General features: G+C 43.1%; 1 protein-coding gene across 2 annotated transcripts in view; it reads right to left on the bottom strand.

Annotated features, from left to right (window-relative positions):
- LOC122785653 (glutamate receptor ionotropic, NMDA 2B) overlaps positions 1–19031 on the bottom strand; it is a 119006-nt gene that overhangs the window by 77646 nt on the left and 22329 nt on the right. For both annotated transcript variants that reach the window (XM_044051548.1, XM_044051549.1), the window contains one exon: positions 9737–10381. In XM_044051548.1, the coding sequence (XP_043907483.1) occupies positions 9737–10381 (645 nt within the window). The remainder of the gene's footprint in view (positions 1–9736; positions 10382–19031) is intronic.

The raw sequence follows: 19031 nt of genomic DNA, 5'->3' as shown, positions 1-19031 counted from the left end.
TTGGTGAGGATTTGTGCACTGATGTGTCTTGACAGGCGAGTTGACTCACACGGTGGTATCCTCATGTCTGAAATTCTACTGTGCCTCTTGATTTGCAAGTTCTTGAGTGAAGTGACACTGAACAAACGGAGCTGGAGTCTCGGCGAGGATATGGGTATCCAGCCTCAGCACCATGTTCACGCTGTTTGATAGAGCTCTAGTACATTGTCACAACAAATCTATGATTGTCCAGAAAATGACACACAGTTTGATAGTTTATATGCATGACTGTGCCTCTTAAAAATGAGTCACAGGATGATAGTTTGTACTGATGTACAAACTGTGTACGACAAGTCTGTATCAGGCTAACACATCCTCAGTGTCTGAACAAGAGGTTCCTACCTACTGGTTTACCAATATATTTCTTGATTTTTATAATTCTTTTGTTGCAAATTTGACTTAGAAAAGAATATCTTTAAACCTGTATCCCAAATAAGCTTTACAAAGACCGCTCCCTCCGGCTGTTTCAGCCACAAAATTTGGCACTAACTAAAACTAAAAACTAAAACTATAAAATCCAATGGAGAAGATGCTATGCTTTCAGGAAACAAAGGGTCATTTGCTGACAGTAATTACACAAATGAAACACAGCGGCTACGTCGAAGCTCTGAATGACACACCGATGTAGAGTGACTGTAGAGCGAAGATGAGGTGAAGTCTCATTCATTCATTATTCTCACATGAACAGACTGGACGCTGTTGGGTCTGAATCTGTGACTGTTTGTGTACAAGACTAACCATCTGCCAGCAGGAGCAAGAGACGCAGAAGTTTATAAATGGACAGCTGTAAACAGTCGGAGGGGAAATGGCTGTGCTAAAGGTGAAAGAGGCTGGTGTCAGGGTGAGACAGGGCGGGGCAGCGACATGCCTTTGATTCTTTCACTGGCAGGGCTATGGTGCAGTAATTAACCAGTCCTTTATAGTTTCCACTCTTCTCTCATCTCTATATGTACTGTATACTTCATAGAAAAGCACTGACTCATCTCGGCCTATGAATAGATAGAGGTCCATTCCCTCTCCACCTCTGAATCAGGGCGGAGGCAAGTGGAGATAAGGCTAATTACGGTCCTGGCAAAAGAGTGTTAGGTTCACAAGGGGATAAAAGGCTAAGGATGGATATCAGAGGAGAGGAGGGAAGGTGAGAGGAGCTGCTTGTAGATAATGGTGGTGATGAAGTATAGGGAGAATTGGTAAAAGGGAGCACTGGACTACGGCTACATTAATTCTACCACATTTCAGTTTGAAAATGGCATTTTCAGATCAAAATAATCTTTGTCCTGACCATAGACTGTACATAAAAATAGACCTGGTCTTCCAGTTGGAAAACAAACTCCTGTTGCCATGACAGTTGGAAGTTCACAGTCGTCACCTGCAACCAGGCACCCACTAGACGATTCCACTCATACTTGCTGATGTATTTCAAAAGTATTACGCAAAGCAAAATGTAAAAAAAAGGGACTTTCGTTATGAGACTGATGGAAATGTGAACGTGAAAGTGTTAGCAGAGTTTTTTGTTCACAGCTAAGAGCTCTGCTAGGTGTTAGCTCTGTACAATCAGAAAGTGAGGGTATTATAGAAAGCAGGAATATCTGTAGTGTGACTGTAGCCGATTGGTGATTTAAAGGATGATAATTGGATAGTGATATAGTTTATAATAGTCAATATAAGGTAAGGAGGATAGTGAGAGCGAGGTGTAAGTCAGGTGATGTGAAGGGAGGGTTGGGTTTGGAGGGAAGGTGTGGCTGGACCTGTACCAAGACTGAGAGAGACTGAAGGAAAAGAGGCCAAGCAGGTGGGAAAAGGGACGGGAGGAGGGATTTTGGAGTGAGTTGATGGCCCGATGGAGAGAGGAGAGGAAAAAGAGCAAAGTGTGGATACATGGGTGGCACCTGTGCATGTGGTGTAAATCTGTTTTCTTGCCTCGTCACAGCAGGATGAACCTTTGCTAGCTCGCAATATTCATAAAGAAAAAGGATGAGGGGGCAAAAAGGGGGGCAGGTGGACTGGGAGAAACGCTGGAATGGAACATATATCACTTTGGTTTGGGCTGTGTGAAATCAGTCATTTTGTAAGAACCTTCCTCATTTATTTTTAATTATTAAGTAAGTATTTAAGTATAAGCACAACATCTGCCCGCATTTATCTACCGAACAGGAGCAATCTGTTTATAATGTAAAGCAATGGAGCAGAAAAGAGAAATCGACTTTGGGATGGAAAGAGAGAAAGTGAGGCAGTGAGGGAGGAGGCGGTACGAAAAAAAAAGTTATGGGGTGAGTTTAAAAATGGCCACATTCTAAATGGCCAGAGTAAATTGAGACCAACGGGGTTGGAAAATAGGACACATAAATTTAGGGCCCTCAATATTTCTCCCTACCTCTTCCTTCCCTCCTCCTCTCTGTCTGACTCTCGAACTTTCTCTCTCCAGAAAAGGGGAACACACACACAGTGGGTTGTCACATTTTCTAAACCAGGACAATGAAAAGAAACTAGCAGTGGAGCGGCCACGCAGTACAGAGGAACCCAGATCACGTTGTTTCTATAGACGTGTTGTTGTTTCTATAAATGTGGATGTATATGCATCTCTCGTTGCCTAAAGCATGCAGATGCTTGTGTTTCCAATGAGAATGCATTATTATTACCACAATGGTAAACATGAGCTGTTATTATTCTCTGTTATGAAAAACTCCTGTGTAATGAAAAAACAATGAAGAAACACATGGGTTTAAGTTAAAAAATGTAACAAAATAATTAGAGGAGAGGTAAACATTCATCTCTATGAAAATAGTCATACGATTAAGTCTAAGAGACCCACAGACAATGAAACCGCTAACAGAGAGGCACCCGGGATAAAAAGTGAACAGAGAAAAGAACCTTTATCCAGGATGAAAGGATGGATCAGAAAGCTGTTACAATGGGTTTACTGTGCTTTACTCGACACAACGCAATCCATGAATGAACTAAACAATTAGGGGAGAGAGATGTGAAAGAGAAGGGGAACAGAGAGAGGGACAGGGAAACTGGAGGACAAATAAAAAGTGACAAAAAGAAAGAGAGACTTTTAATTCTCTTATCATTTACAAATGTTCCTAATTGCATCGCTGTTACAACAAGGACACAGCGCTGCCAAGCCGAACAGCACATTACATTAACAGGGTACAGGACCACAGTGATTAACACAACAATAGGTGTTATTGTAGGACATTAATTGGGAATATAAATGCAGGCACATTCATGTTCAATCCATTGGACTTAACCCGCTAGAGAACATAATGAATGTAAGAGCAAAAATGAATGAATGACTATTTTTCCGTACATGTAGAGTAAACAGAACTACACAGGACAAGGGGAACATGTTTCTGAGGCAAAGACATTAATTATCCCTATGAATTCACCCCTGTGCTTCAATTAAAGTGTTTAACTGAGACACACAAACACACACACACGCACGCACATACACTGTAATAACTATCCCTGGACACAGATCATCACCAATTCTATACAATCATTGAGCATGTTTCCCGGGAGGAAATTCACACACATACACTAACTTGGACAGCCACAGGCAAATGGCCACATCTGAAAGCTTGAATTATTTGGGCAAAAGTTAATTGATGGCATCCCACAGCTTTTGTTCCTACAGAAGGCTGACAGTTCCACAAACAATGCCAGTGAACACATCCTGTTTGCATGTGGCAGCCACTCTGTGTGCTTGCCTCCACACATTTGTGTTGGTACATGTGTGTTCACTGTGGACCTTACTTGGCATTTCTTCCATTATTATGCAATATTCATGCATTAATTACCCCCCCCAAACGCAGAGTTTGTCTTTATATATATATATATATATATACACTTAAGAAAATACATACTGCATATTATGTGGGCATGTGCATGCCTGTGCCTTTTATGCATGTTTGCCTGTGTGTTTCTACATGTATGCGATTGTTCGTCATTGTAGTTCCCCTCGGGTCATTAGAGTTTGCTGCTTTTCCTTTTTCTCATTAATTGCAGACAATCGTACATTCAAATCCCACGAACAAGTGAATGTTATCTCTCTCCTGATCTATAGCAGCAGCAGCAGCCCCCGCTTACAGATAAGCTCGCTGTTTCGTATTGTGTTGCTGCCTCAGGGTGATCAGCAACAACTGCAGCTATTTGCAACCATTACAAAGCCATACCTTCTAGACAAGCTGGGGAAAATGGCTAATCATGTCTTGATAATATGAGCATTAGCCAAAGCTTTAGATCATCATGATTACTGAAGCTCAGGCATCTACAGCCATGGCAGCTATAACCACTAGGAAAGCAACTATTAGCCAATTTCACCATTAAAAACGTCATGGTCATCATGGCAACATGGAGTGTTTCTGGTTCAGATTTTGAGAACGGAGAACAGTAGCACAGTGAGGAAAAGGAAGATTCAACAAATGACAAGTTACTGCAGGCAGAAGTATCTGGTGCACCAGCTTGAAGTGCCATGAAGCAACAAGGTCAGTTCAGTGGAACCTTGGACCACGTTCAACCATGGCGGGTGGTTGTTTCAGAACTTTGTTTATGAGGGAGGTATGAGAGCATTTTGGATACTGAAAGAATGATCAGGAAAACAGTCACTGCTAAGGGTGCAGCATCTCAAATTTATTGCAACAGCATCAAGATCACTATCCAGCTGCACTCGGTCAAGTGAAGGTAAGGGTGCTTTCATGCCTGTATTTCATTACAATTCAGGGAGTAATATGTTACAATATTGCATTTAACCTTGGTTCATTTTTACACTGCAGTCTAGACTCGACATGTCCTACGTGCTTGTAAAGGGTTATGTGATTGGTCAGAATTGGTCAGGAAATTTGCCAGTTGCCATTCTCTGGCTGGTGATATACCTGTGTTCAGTATATGGACATTTCCAAACTGAGCGAGCTACCATGCTAAGCCAAGAAAACAATATATCATATATCTGATGGTGATAACAAGACGCATAGTTGCAACTAGGGATGCAACTACTAAACAATTTCAGTATTACCCGTGGTTAAAAACAACATGGTTCTCAACAATCTCAAAACAGATCTTTCAGCACAGTATCTGTCAATGAAAAACGGTAGCACAGTGAGGGAAATGATAAGTGCACGAGGACTATATGTCTGGTGTACCAGCTTAAAGTGCCATGAGGCAACAAGATCAGTTGTTGCCTCATGGCACCAAAACTATAAACCACACTCCAGCTTAGTAACTGGCAGCCACGGAGCTACACCGCTAATGTTTGTTGCCACCGGACATTAAAGTGCAGCTACATGGATGCATTAGCAATTAAACAATTGACAAAGCTGCTTAATGAAACACTCAGTGTGTTTACATGCATGTTAAAAGTCCAATTTGGTTTTCTTAATGTCATGTAAACGCGTTAGTCTGACTAAAATCGAGCTGGTCTTAGTCGGACTAACAAACCTGGATAATGCGATTTACAGTCCGATGACTCTGACTTGGCGTTCTACAAATGCACCCACATTTCCTCTCTAGGATCATACGGCAGCAGCATCTTTCAGCAACATCCCACCGTTTGCCGTTTATTTTTCTGTGACATGAAGGCCAACAGGAAACTGATTCAATGCACATGCAAGCTTATAGAGATACAGCGCCGAGTCAACTTGGTAGCAATGAGTTAAGAGTTACTTGTTTTTCTTCAGCACAATGTAAACCAACAGCAACAAAGCAGGAAAAAGGAGCACTGAATCGGGCGCTCTCCAAAACGACATGTAATCCACTCCGGGGATAATGCAATGACATTTATAATTAAAGACGCTCATGTGAATTTATTGTGGAGTGTTGAAAACTGGCGCATTATAAATGTTAAACCGTGAAATCGTGGCTTTTCCTCAGACAACAATCATACCGTCAAAATCTGTAATCGCTGCATTACTAATAACGACACACAAATTGACATGAACACACACAGATGTTCAACGGCACACACGCACACAGGCCCGTAAACTGTTGGATGCTTTCCCTCTCTCTTCTCCGTCACCTCCTCCTCCTCTATCTTTCACAGATGTGGCTACAGCTGTGCTCTATCCATCTTCCCCTGCTTCTTGATTGGTCTACCATTGAGGCTGAGATTTCCTGAGCAAAGAGGCAGCCTCCTAAGCTTTTTCATGTAACATTGGCTCCACTGGATGGATGGCGCTCCACCTGCTGTTGCAAGCACACGCTCTATGTCACTCTGCCTTCCCGTCTCTCTCCTCTCTTCCTCAGTCATGCAGCCATGCACTCAGTGCACTCATCCTCTTACTTACTGTCCAGCCCTCCCTCACTGATCTTATTCATTGATACAGATGTGGGTGCCCTTTAACTACATCCATCTCTCTCCCCCTCTCTCTTCTCCTCCACTGACTTCTTCTTCATTCCTTGTTACTAGAGCAGCCTGGCTTCCTCTTTCCACTCCTTCGTCTATTTAATTCTCTTGAATGTCAGGCTTATACACAAGTTCACGTTTCCGCTGCACTAGCACTAACTACAGCACGTAGCTCCTTCTCACTGGTGAGCTCTGTGTATACATGCAGCCACTGTGGTAGAGCTAGTTCTACTCTTCATGGCTGAATTGCTGCTGCAGTGTTGCTCAATCCTCAGGGGGAATTGCTTTAAAGAATTCAGCTTGGTTCTTGTTACAGATATCAGGAGGCACAAAGCCAACCAAGAGACAGGTGTGTTGCAAAGGTCTGTTGTCTTGGTTGACGACACTGGACTTGATGGGGACAGCATCTCCCACTGGGTTTCAATATTGTGTTTGTTTTTCGACACAAACACCGAGTAACATTACTTGGGCATGCATATGTGAACAGAAAAAAACGTCATTTTGACTCTGATTCAACCTGACACTTCACACAGCACTTCAGCAGTCCACACTGCAGGGTGCATTTTATGGAACAATCTAAAACGCTTTCCCATTCTGCAGGAAATATCAAAATGCTGTATTCTCTCCTGCGTCACTCCCTGTTCTCTTCCTTCCTTGATGTGTAATTAAGAAGGAGGGGACATTTTGCCAACTGTAATTGCAGCAGTCGCTCTTTCAGTCTTGATGGGCGCACACTTTTGTGTGTGTGTGTGTGTTTTTCTGTGTGATAGAGCAAGGGCTTAAGATAAGCACCTCATATTTCAAACCCTATTTCCTGTATCCCTGTAAGTCCATTTCCTTGGACGCTCGCTCAGAGAGAGAAAAAACAAAAACACCACCGTTATTCTTTAGCGTGATAACATAACCTTTTATTCTAGCTTTCATGACCACCCTCTATCGCTTTTTCTACATCTCCTACCTCATCCTTACTCCCTCTTCCACACCCTCCTGCTTCAATTTACTCTACATCACAGTCTTTACCTTCATCTGTGCATCACCTGTCCACACGCCTCAGCCCGAACAATCACCTGACCTTGCCAAAACCTCTCAAACAGTTCCCACATCCTTCGCTCAACATACTTTCACTTAAAGTAGAATTTCTTTTACCCAATCTCATTGTCCCTATCTTCCCCCCCATGTCCCTCTCTTCCTCTGATCTTTCTCTATCGTATTTTCACCACTCCATTGTCTCAGCCCATTAAGCAGACACAAATCCATTAGGAGACTGGGCCTTAGCGCAGCTCCGTCCTCACTCTCCCGGGTCCCGGTACAGCCAGGAGAAAGCTCTCAGGAGAGGCAGGCTCTGGCTTGTGGCCTGGGAAAATCCATTTAAACCTCTGCCACAAAACACTGCTCTTTCCTGCTGTCTGGTGCAGTTAGGGCACATGGGCTTAACGAATGATACTGTCTCTGCACACACACACACACACACACACACAAATGCACAGTCACATTCATTCCTTAATAATCTACCCCCCTCTGTTTCCCTCCTCCACTCACATTCTTGCATCTTTCCATGCAATAAAAAAAACAAACATACATTTCCACAGGTAATGCAGCCATCCATGCATACAGGGTTTTAACATATTTAAACGTTTGTAAGGACATACCATTAGCGAGGTGGAGAGTTTAAAACACATGTTATTACAGTGCTGGGACAAAGAGAGAGGGACATGAATATGTAAGAAAATGGAACTGAGTGCAGTATAAGAGCACTGCTCTGTAGGAAAATGTGTTAACAGTCCAGTACACTTTGCACCTGAGAGAGTGGACCCTGCCATTTCTCTCCTTAGTGCTCGAATGAGAAAGAACACAGAGGGGAGCTTCAGTAGTGTCTCTTGTGGTGTCAATGCAACTCATGTCTCTCTTGGTACAGAGACCTGTAGACAACAGAGGGTCAGTAGACAAATGGGAGGACATCAGCTCAGGAACAGGGACAGCTGAGATAAGACGAAGACACTATGAGGTCCTGAATCAAACACAGTAGGTGCGAGCAACTGGTGTAAGTGTTCTAGATTCCCAGACAGCTGGATTTGTGTGTGTGTGTGTGTGTGTGTGTGTGAAGCAACAAATGAACGAGCTGATTTTTTGGAATAGGATCCAAGTCCAGATCCCAGGCAGACGCAGATAAAGTAGCAGCAGATTGCTTTATCTCATTAGGCAAGGCCAAGTAAATAGGCGGAGATCTAGCTCTCTATTCTGGTGCAGTCTCCAGGTTATGCTGGCTTTTGCATCAGCACATTTGGCATTTCTTTCCTTCCATTCAGACACCCCAGCTTACTCTGTCTTTGTCTGTCTGCTAGTTTAATAGTGATGCAGCATGACAGTCAGATGGAGTGGAGAAATACACGTCGTAGCCACAGACTATATAAAAATGGATGTCGTCTTCCTGTTTGCCAGTTGAGGCTAAAGCAAGAAGTAAGAAGACACTGAAGGGCCATAAATCCAACATTCACTGATAGTAAAATAAGAATCTGTTAAATATGTTAAGTAAGTAAAAATAATAATAAGGTTTTCCTGAGGCTTTAATGTTTCAGTTACGTACATTATGTTCCTATTTAGAGGAAAATAGATGGTAAAGATTAGAGTGGACACCAGCGTGATTGGCAGACGCTTTCCAGTTACATAACCTCAGTATGGCGATGGCCAAATCACAACTCTCAAGGCTTTAAAACGAGAGTTGTGATCCTTCTCATGTGTGAAGTGACTACCTGTCGCCACTTAATGCCTTCTGGTTTGGGCAGAGTTTACATCAGGACAGTGGAGTAGAGAGTATTTGAAGGTTGCAAGCCACTTTTACGGTAACACTGTTTGGGAGGGGGCTGTCAGTGTGAGAGACTGCTAAATCCAACCAGCAACAGTTAGACGCTTACATTTAGTCAATTTTACAACAAAAAACGGGCACAGAAACAATAAACGACAAATCAATATACAATTGAACAGCACAATATGTAGTGAGTCATTTCTTGTAAACTATCATTTGTTATTATAAATCTATCCGTGACATGATTTGACAACAGTGACAGCAACGCAGCTATGACCAAATGAAGTGGAATCCAGCAGAGACTTAAGGTCAGAACTCAACAGCGTTGTATCATCCACCACAGGAGTGACTAAAAGTAGCATCAAATCAAATGTTTTATGCAATGGCAGCTATAAGAGGGAAGTGAGACGTCTCTGCTGACCGACATTGTCCAACCACTGGGTAGCTTTTTAGTTTTAATACTCAAACCACTATTAACGCGCTCATTTGTACCGTTTTGTTTAAACGTGAGTGAGAAGTACATTTGTGAACAAAGGCTTTGAGGAACCTACCTTGGCAGCCATGATCATGGAGGAGCCCCCACGGACTCCTAGAATTGGAATGTGCGTCTGGGCTGAAATGAAGTCCAGGATCTGGGCGATTGCCTCCTGGTCAGTGTCATCCCCAAACACGACACCCTGCAGCCAGTGTTCAGTCATGAGGTCACATATGCTCTTGATGATGCTTTTAGGGTCCGTCTCATTCATGGTCAGCAGCTCCACATTGGGTGCCATGTGGAGAAAGTCCTCTTTCTCCCGGGCCCCGGCCAGTGCCATTTCGCTAGAGTTGCCCACCAGGACGACAGCAATGCTGAGGCCTCGCAGGATGTTGGGCAGGGCCATGTGGTGCGGCGGAGGTTGCGGGATGGGTATGTAGTGACCACCGCCGCCGCCGCCTCCCCCACCTTTCTCTCTCCGTGAGTGGCAGGCGGGGGGCAGGTGGAGAAGGCAAAGGAGCAGGAGAAGAAGAGATAGGCAAGAAGAAATGCTGGTGCGGCAGTGAAGTGACAGAGGTGGAGGTGGATGTCGGGGCTGTGCTGGACTCTCGTGCCCCTGGGCGATGGAGGGGACATAGGTGGAGGACCCAGCGTGGCCAGGAGGCAGGGAGGGGCTGCTGCAGCTGCAGACAGGCATGGTGGAGGAGTGGGAGGGTAATACCTGTTGAGGTAAAGGGATAGGATAAAGAGGTTAGGAGGAACAGCAAGAGATGACAATATGCATTTTAGGAAGCAGCATAGGGAAGAAGATAAGAGGAGGTTAAATCTGTATCACATAACTTTTAAAAACAAACATATTCAAACTATTGTCAAATTCATTTTCACAATTCTCCACAGGACTCTTTCTGTGTTTCTCAGTATAGGGGTGTTTAGATCTCGTGTTGACGGCCCACAGGAAGTGATACGTGATAAGTGATACTAGACAGATAAATGCTTCTTTCCTCCACCAACGCACCGCGGCACTGCCGCTGTATACATGAAGGACGTGGCGTTTAAATAACGTTACATTGTTTCTGTTCAATCAGAGACAGAACAATGATGTCACCAACAATAAAATCACCAGAAGTTACACACTGCAGCTTTAACATAGCTCCATGTAATATTGATTAAACACGACGCTGAATCGCTGAGAGGCGAGTACATGCATCATATGAATCAGTGTATATCAATGTCTCTCCTCAGAAATGGGGCAATAAATGGAGATATATAAAAAAAATGGGAAAGCTAGTGGAAAATTAGGTTTCACAGAGGGATGAAAGGAGAGGTCACAGTTGACATGTATAAATAGTGCATAAACACACACATGGATACATGGTGTGATGGCTTATGGCTTCTGTATATTCTCACATCGATCAATAATTGATGGCCAATCCTCTGAAGCAGCATTATGGCATATATTATGGAGGATATAAACTCTCCCTCCAGATGAGATTCTGGATTCTTGACAAGGGAGGACGGAAAAAGGAGTGAAGTGGGAGCAACAGAGGGAGGGAGAGAGCGAAGGATCTAAGCAAGTGATATTAGGAACGAGAACAAGCAAAAGGGGGCAGACGGACGAGAACAAGGCTTCATGCAAACTTCAGCTGATTGACAAACTGTCTGGAGCGAGATGAGTGACACACCGACCTGAGACGGACTGACAGAGGAGGCACTCGGACTGATTTGCAAAGACTTTGATATGATACCTGCTCTCAACCCCCATTGGCCTAGTTTAGCACTCAGACTTGTTTGCTGTCCATCCCTCCATCCTTCCACCTGCCTCCCACACAATAATTGTCTGCGTCTCACCCTCTATTGTGTGCTTATTTATAGAGCTTTTCATCAATGGGGATGCGGGGGGGGGAGGGGCCAAGAGGCAGGTGGGCCGCTGAAAAAGGTGAAAAGAACGAGGGAGAGAGGACACAGAGAAGACGGAGAGTTGACAGAAGCAAGGTGGGACACCACTGGACACAAAACAGATCTGTGCATATTCACTGTGTTTACATCTGTGTGTAGGATGTGTATGTGTTCTCTTGAGTGTATTAGCATATAGTTGCTAGCGTATACTCGGTGTGGGAGTACATTCTTTGGGAATAGATGTTCACTTAGGTTTGTGGGCAGAGATGCCCAGGACAGTGGGGGGGTGTTGTTGCTCAGAAATTTGTTGTGCAGTGTATTGTGTGTGTATCTCATACATGACTGCCTATAACGAGTCGTTTGGAACATACAAAGAAGAACAAAAAAACACTAAAACAATAAGCGCCTATTGAAGCTGACAGCTAATGAGACAGGAAGTGACAGAGAGAAAGAAAAAGCACGGAGGACATTGAGAGAGGGATAAAGGGACGTATGCAGAGATGACAGAACAACTTCTTCAGGGAAAACTAATTGCTGGAGGTTCGTCAGCACTAATTACAGGTCCCTGTGTTAATAGTCAATTGCACACCACTCTCCAGGAAGGATGGAGCTGTGGGAGGGAGGGAGGGAGGGAGGGCTGGAAAGAGGCATTGGGAGACAGAAAACGAAGGAGGGGGGAGTGGTAGAAAACTAGAGAAAGACAGAGAATATAAACCAAGGAGGACCTCAGTGAGACATTAGTGAGATAAAACAGAGTGAAGGAAAGATGGAGAAAGGAATGATAGAGGGATGGAGAAACAGTGATTGGAAAAGAGAAGAACAAGAAGAAAGACAGAGAAGGGAGAAGTCACAGAGTGAGACACAGACAGCGAAAGATGCCCTCTTTCAATCCAGACTCCTCTGGTAGCACTCTGTTTCCATGGCAACAATTAAAATAGGCCTACATGCTCACACACACATACAGACACAGTTGATGGACACAGAGATACACACATTCACTCCACTTTGCACACCTATCCTTGTCGGGACCCTGCAGTGTGTTCTGTTAAACTAAAGTTAGACTTTACCTGGGATGGGATTTAATTAGCGATGACTCGATAGCACCGTTTGCATCACAGCCTTGAGTAATCTTCAGAAACTGATATCGGTGCAATGCAGTTGCGTTTTTACGTCCTTTAAACTACGACGCCGTTAACAACACAGTTGTGCTGATGCATTTACCGCCGAGCCATAACAAGCCATTTCAAAAACATAATGTAACTGTATAGCAAATACTTTGCTCCCATAAAGAGGAAATAAACAGCTCACATTTTACAGACTGTGCTTAGTGAAGCACTTCAGGCTTTCGGATAGTATTGAATTTGTAGTGTTTTTGTTTTTATCCAATCCAGGGATTTTGACCAGTATCAGACCAATACTAACCATTGCATTGGTTCATCCCTAGTACAAATGAGGAATACAGGTCCCAACGACAGTGTTTACAATGGAAAAGGTTCCATTTTGCAATAAGCATACATGCATATTAACTGATGTAGTCCAGCAGAGTCCTCACTCTCCTGTGTTTCCTTAAAAGCGTGTCACATAAAGAAACAAACATTTTTATTTTGTCTTTATAAACTGTGGATAACATGAGCGAGGTTGTGACATTAATGGCCTCATTTCTCCCTTCAGCCAGCCCTCGCATCTCACCCACCATTTGCTCTATTAGCCACATCAGCGCACACAGCAGCCATATCAGTTACACACGGGTGGACTGCAGATCGCCTCCATACCAGCCAAAGACCCCGCAGGTCTGAAAGCTCACTCTTCTGTTTTCCGTCTCTTTTGTACTGAGAAAAGTTTCCTGGAATTACATCCTGCAATAACGTCACGTCTTTCCATAGATTGATTTGAAAAACTGGACAAATAAAACACAGGGGAACTGATGTGGCATTATTTCTGTTTTTAAAAGATTTCATTTGTGGGACAATGTCTCTAGATGTTCTTCATGTTTCGATGTTGTAATATGCTTTAGTGTGTGGACTAGAGCTGAAATGATGAGTTGACTAATCATTTTGAATCAGGTCCATCAATCGTAAAAGAACAAGCAACCATTTTATTATTATTATATTATTTTTCAAATATGTTCCAGCTTCATGAATTTAGATTTTCTTCCTCTTCTCTACCAACTGAATGAATTTGTTTTAATTGTACTTTTATTCATTCACACAGAGTACAATTTACATATTATTATTTTTATTATAATATTAGAGAGGAATCTCAGGATTGATCAATGTTTTCCCCGTGACTGCATCGACCAGGATCTGCTTTAGAAACCGTTACACACGCATTATTCCTGTTGACACAGCAAGATTGGAGCGGCTAAATGCAGTTTACGGCTCTGCAATGGAGTGGCGTCCTGTTCGCGACGTGCCCCGCCTTTCACCCTTTGTCAGCATGGGGTTCACTGGCTAATTTATTTAGTGTGTGAATTTAATCTGCGAACCATAATCTCACAGAAATAAAATCTCACCGACGCAGCACAATTACGAAGAGTGCACGTCCTAGTTTTGCACTGGTTATGATTGCTTCAGCCTCCGTTAGTTACTGCACAGATGCGACAAGGTATCGGCCAATTAGGTGAGAACAACGTGTTTCAGGTAGTTGCCCACCCCAACCAAACAAAACCAGGTACTAAGTGGACCCAAATGGACTATAAATGGCGTAACAGTCATTAATGAACATTGAGCATGGCATGGCTCATATTGCTGCGGTGGAAAGTTGACAGAGCAGGGGATATGAGGCATGACACGGCTCTGTAATTGGCTCACCTCTTTTTCTCTTTTTTTTTTTTTTTCATCAGCTATAAATCACACAATTAGAAACTAGCAAGGGGCACTTACGGAATCTTTGCATAAGTCAAATGCAGATCAACTATTAGAAGGCAGGTCATAACGTGGACACGCACACACACACACACAATCCAGGAAAATTGGCCTCTCAGTCAATCAAAATCACAACATATTCTGCTCTCATAGTAATAAATCCACAGAGGACAGGAAACATTATTGCCCAGAATGGTTTGTGTGCTTGTGGGCAGTACAAGTATGTGTGTGTGTGTGGAGTTGATGAAGTTAGCTTGAAAGGTTGTGAACAGCTGTAGCAGTGGCTCTCTCTCCCTAATGCATTTTTAGAGGTGACATTTGTTTTCTGTTCACATGAGAGCCGGCACAAATATGTAACCTTATTGCTAAACTATAACGACGAGGAGCCTTTGATTTGAAATTGATTCAATGGCAGACGTGGGGCGGCACTATATTAAAAACATTTTTCAGGTCTGTGGTAGCATTTTGAGAGGGCGGGCCCCTCTGCCCTGGGAATGTGACCGGGCCAACGCCGCGGGTCACTGCGCCGCATACTGATGAGCGGAGGAATCAGCTGGATACTGGAGCCACTGCCAAACCTACGATACGTGAGAATATGAAAGAAACACAGCTCTAATGTGAGAACTCATTATAAAGTGCTCGGATAAATATTCATGCAGCCTGTCTGTGCAGCCTGCTGTGGAGGTGGAAGGTGGTGTGAGTGTGACTGTGTGTGTTGTGTGTTGTGTGCTGTGTTTGGACCCGTGTCTGTACATGATGTTCTGAAGCAACCACTCACCAGCCCCCTCACCAAAGCAGACCAGCCAGGCTTTGCAATCACATTGCTGAAGACGCAGCACCAATCAACTGTCAGAGTGGTGTCCATTTTCCACAAAGAGGGGGCACTAGAGCAACCATCACTCTCTTCCTCTCTCTTTTCTCCGTCTATCTTTCAGTTTAACAAACCCCCCCCTCTGTTTAGTCATTTTGACTCTTCTTACAATGCTCCCACTTATCTTACTCTCTGGCGCTCACATTCTCTCATCGCTCTCCTCTCATTATATAGCGAGTGTCAATTTGGTCGATGGTGTTATTTGCATGAAAACTGGAGGACAATCATGGCGACTGGCAATTTCTCACATTCATGGCCCGGTTTGATATTTAGAAAGACAGCGGAAGATGGCACGGGAAGACAATCGCTCTCTATATCTCTCTCTGGGTGACTTCAAAGCGTCTCTGGTGCGTGCACATTATCTTAACCCGCTAAGTCAGGCATGCTGCTGCACTTGGCTCATTTCTACTTTTAATTGAAACAAGAATGTCACAATGAAGGGGCTCACACTTTTGTCAGCACTAGAAGAGGCAAAGACGTTCATTTAACACTGTGCTTGTCTTTTTGATGGTGAACTAAACCCACAGGTGGTATCATGTTCTGACCCAAGTGGTGACAGGTGATGGTGTACAAACTCTTTGACCACACAGCAGTGAGTGGGCGTAGCTGATCATATGAAAAGGGAGGAGCAGAATAATAATGACCTAAAATACAACTTGTTGTTGCCTTCAGGTCTTTATTTAAAAATGATTTGTTGGGTTGTTTCTCTTCCTGAATATTTGGAATTAAAAAACAAAAAAGCAAGAGAGAAGATTGAGGCAGAGATGTCCCTATGGACATGTTTTAAATATAGGACAGTATACATTAAATCAAAGTTCTGCTTGAGCAGAAAATTAGTATGTGGACTTTGAGCGGTGGATGTTTGTTATATATGGAATAATTATGGCAGGAGAAAGTGACAGGGGGCAAAGTCACTGCCTGTGCATAAGGTCTATGATTACGCCCCTGCACAAATTTTCTTCTTTATTTATAAGCTGTACGTGTGTGTGTGTGTGTGAGCTTGGAGTGTGAGATCTACACTGTTATGTCGTCCATAGCTCTACAGCTCCCCTGCTTGTCCATGCCTCAGGTCCAGGCTCGCTGCATCCATCATGAACATGCAGAGTCACAGGGGAGCCAACTTAAATCCCTCTCTCATCATGTGAACTTCACATTCAGCCCTTTCTGGTGCATGTTGATACTGAGAGTGAACCTCCGGCTGCTGCAGCTCCGGTGAGTGAGTCCTGGTCAAACACTCATCAGTATTATCCACAGCTCAATACTTCATTTTCCAATTCAGTCTGGCAGATGAACAAAATGCTCTTTGGGCATCATGTGGAACAAATTATTGATTTAAAACTCATATTAAAGCACACTTCCCTCTCATTATTAAGACACAGATGCTGTTGTGTTCATTTCTACATATTTTACCGGGCCAACAAACATTAATGTACAGTATATATAATGTATGTAATATTAGACTGAGCAAATGTATGTTCCAAAATGAGACAAGGCGATCACAACTGTCACTTAATAGAGAAACAGAAACAGTTTGAACAATCCCTGCATCATTTCTTCATGAGATTTTCAAAATAAAATGACAAATCGAATAACAAACCTGGTTTTTTCTTATTTTGCGCTTAAACGTGAAAAAACACATGAAAACACGATCACACTGACAGTTTTGGGGTTTTGTGCCCTCAGGGTCATGTGACTTCTAAAACTGTCAGTGTGATTTTCTCGTCGAGCCATTCTTCTCTTTCATCTTCAGTTTTTTTTTTGTTTATTTGCTTGTTGTCATCTGCGGAGTAAAAACGGCTTCCAGGTCACGCTACTTGTGTCAAGTGAAAATAACTCAATTCCATGCACACATTATCCGTTTTTTCGGAGAACAAAAGGTCATTATCAAAACTACAAAACTATCATTATAGTCCTGAGATATTATACACATGGTGCACATAAAGTCTCAGAGATAGACACTGGTTCTCTGTATAATGTTATGCAAGATGACGGCGCTTCATGTCCTCCATGGCAGGCCAGAAGTGCAATGTGTGAGTTTCAGTGTTCCGGGGATTATTTATGCTTGTAAAGTTCTACTGGTACGATCATGCTCGAAGTGGAGGAGCAAAAATCATATGAATTTGGTCGGTCTCCTACAAGAAGGAGACAGTGCAGATGAAAGTCTTAACATGTAATGTCCCTCCAGAACTGGTGCAAGCCAAGTGGAGACAAACATTAATGTCATAACCAAAGACATTGTGGATCACCTAACCTAACTAGATTTACTATGATCCTCACTGAGTGACTGCACGAGCTGCCAGTGAGCCCCTCACACCTGAACCCAGCCCCAAACTCACTTTGACTAACTTACAGTTTCGCAGGGTGAAGCACTTTCATTTCTTGAAACGAGGGAGTCCGACACGAGGATAATGCAAGATCAGCTAGTTTGTCCACACACTAGTCTCAAGCCAAAGGTCTGTTGTTTTTGTTTTTTTTCCGAGGTGGAGTGAGTCTGTTTGTGCAGATTGTGCGTCTTTGCTGGCTCTGCATTTGTTATAAACCGTCTTCCATCTATCATCAGATAGTTGTTTTTACATATCAAGTCTCCAATAGATAGAAAGACACTTAAACACTTCAGATTGACAAATGTGTTTTGACAACACTCAAGGAGATAAGCACTTGGTCTCCAGGATCTCTCCAAGGGACACGTTTCTATTTACACCTACTCCGCCTCACAGAACAGACGCTTAATCTTCCCCATGATTTGTGGCTTTGTCACCAAAATCCCTCTCCCCACTCCATTCTTACTTCTTCTCCATCCTTACTATTCGTCCTCCTTTCTTACTTTCTTCCTGCTTCATTGTATCTGCTTGCTGTCTCTCCTCAGCTGCCAAGCATTAGTGCTTCAGTCCATGAGTTGCAGTGAAAGACAGGACATGTTTATGTGTGTGCAGTTTTGCAGCAGACTGAAAGGTAAAGCTCAGGATAGGAGTGCAGTGCATTGACTAACCCCCTCTGCCAATAACAGAGCTGTAATCACTTTAAATGTGTTTTATTGTCAGCTTTTTACAGATTAGAGCTGCAATAATCTGTCCTCCTCCATCAATCACATTCTTAGGTGTTATTTTTGGCACCAGGATTCTGCCTCTTTTAGATTAGTAGGTGCAAGAGTTTTGTTGGTTTTTTTTGTTTTGTATTTCTGTGTGGGACTGAGTGTTCATGTGTGCATGTGAGAAACAACAGAGCGGTATCTGCACCACTTCACTGTGGGGGGGGATAATGTCAAGTGAATGTGGTGCAGGATCGGTTTCTCCAAAGAGGATACTCAAACACAGTGTGGCTCCATGCTCAAAATCTGCCTCTTCAAGTGGAAATCAGCATCTCGTGGATGCGCTACTGATAAATCGAAACCTGATCCCTGAAATATGCTTAAGCAAGAACATGTCCTAATCCGATACTGTACTGTGTCTACTACAGCTAGCAATACAATCATTGACATCACTGACACTGGGAAGAGGACAAAAGTCTGCATAAAGAAAAAAAACGAAATCAATCCTATTCATTTTAAAGGACCTTTTACAAAGAAGTGTCTTTCATTTACGACTAATCCCTCCAAAGAAAATGTACATCATCTAATATTTGCATCATAGTCCACATGTAATAACAAAAAAAAGTTTGAATACAATTCACCTATAATCTTCTCAAGTTGTGCCCTCTCTCTCTGACTCTTCCTTCTTCAGGTAACAAACCATAGGAACACT

This window comes from Solea senegalensis, linkage group LG19 (genome assembly GCF_019176455.1).
Source record: "Solea senegalensis isolate Sse05_10M linkage group LG19, IFAPA_SoseM_1, whole genome shotgun sequence".
NCBI lineage: Eukaryota > Metazoa > Chordata > Actinopteri > Pleuronectiformes > Soleidae > Solea > Solea senegalensis.
The sequence above is the reverse complement of the archived record's forward strand: the minus strand, read 5'-3'. Positions and strand labels throughout refer to the sequence as shown.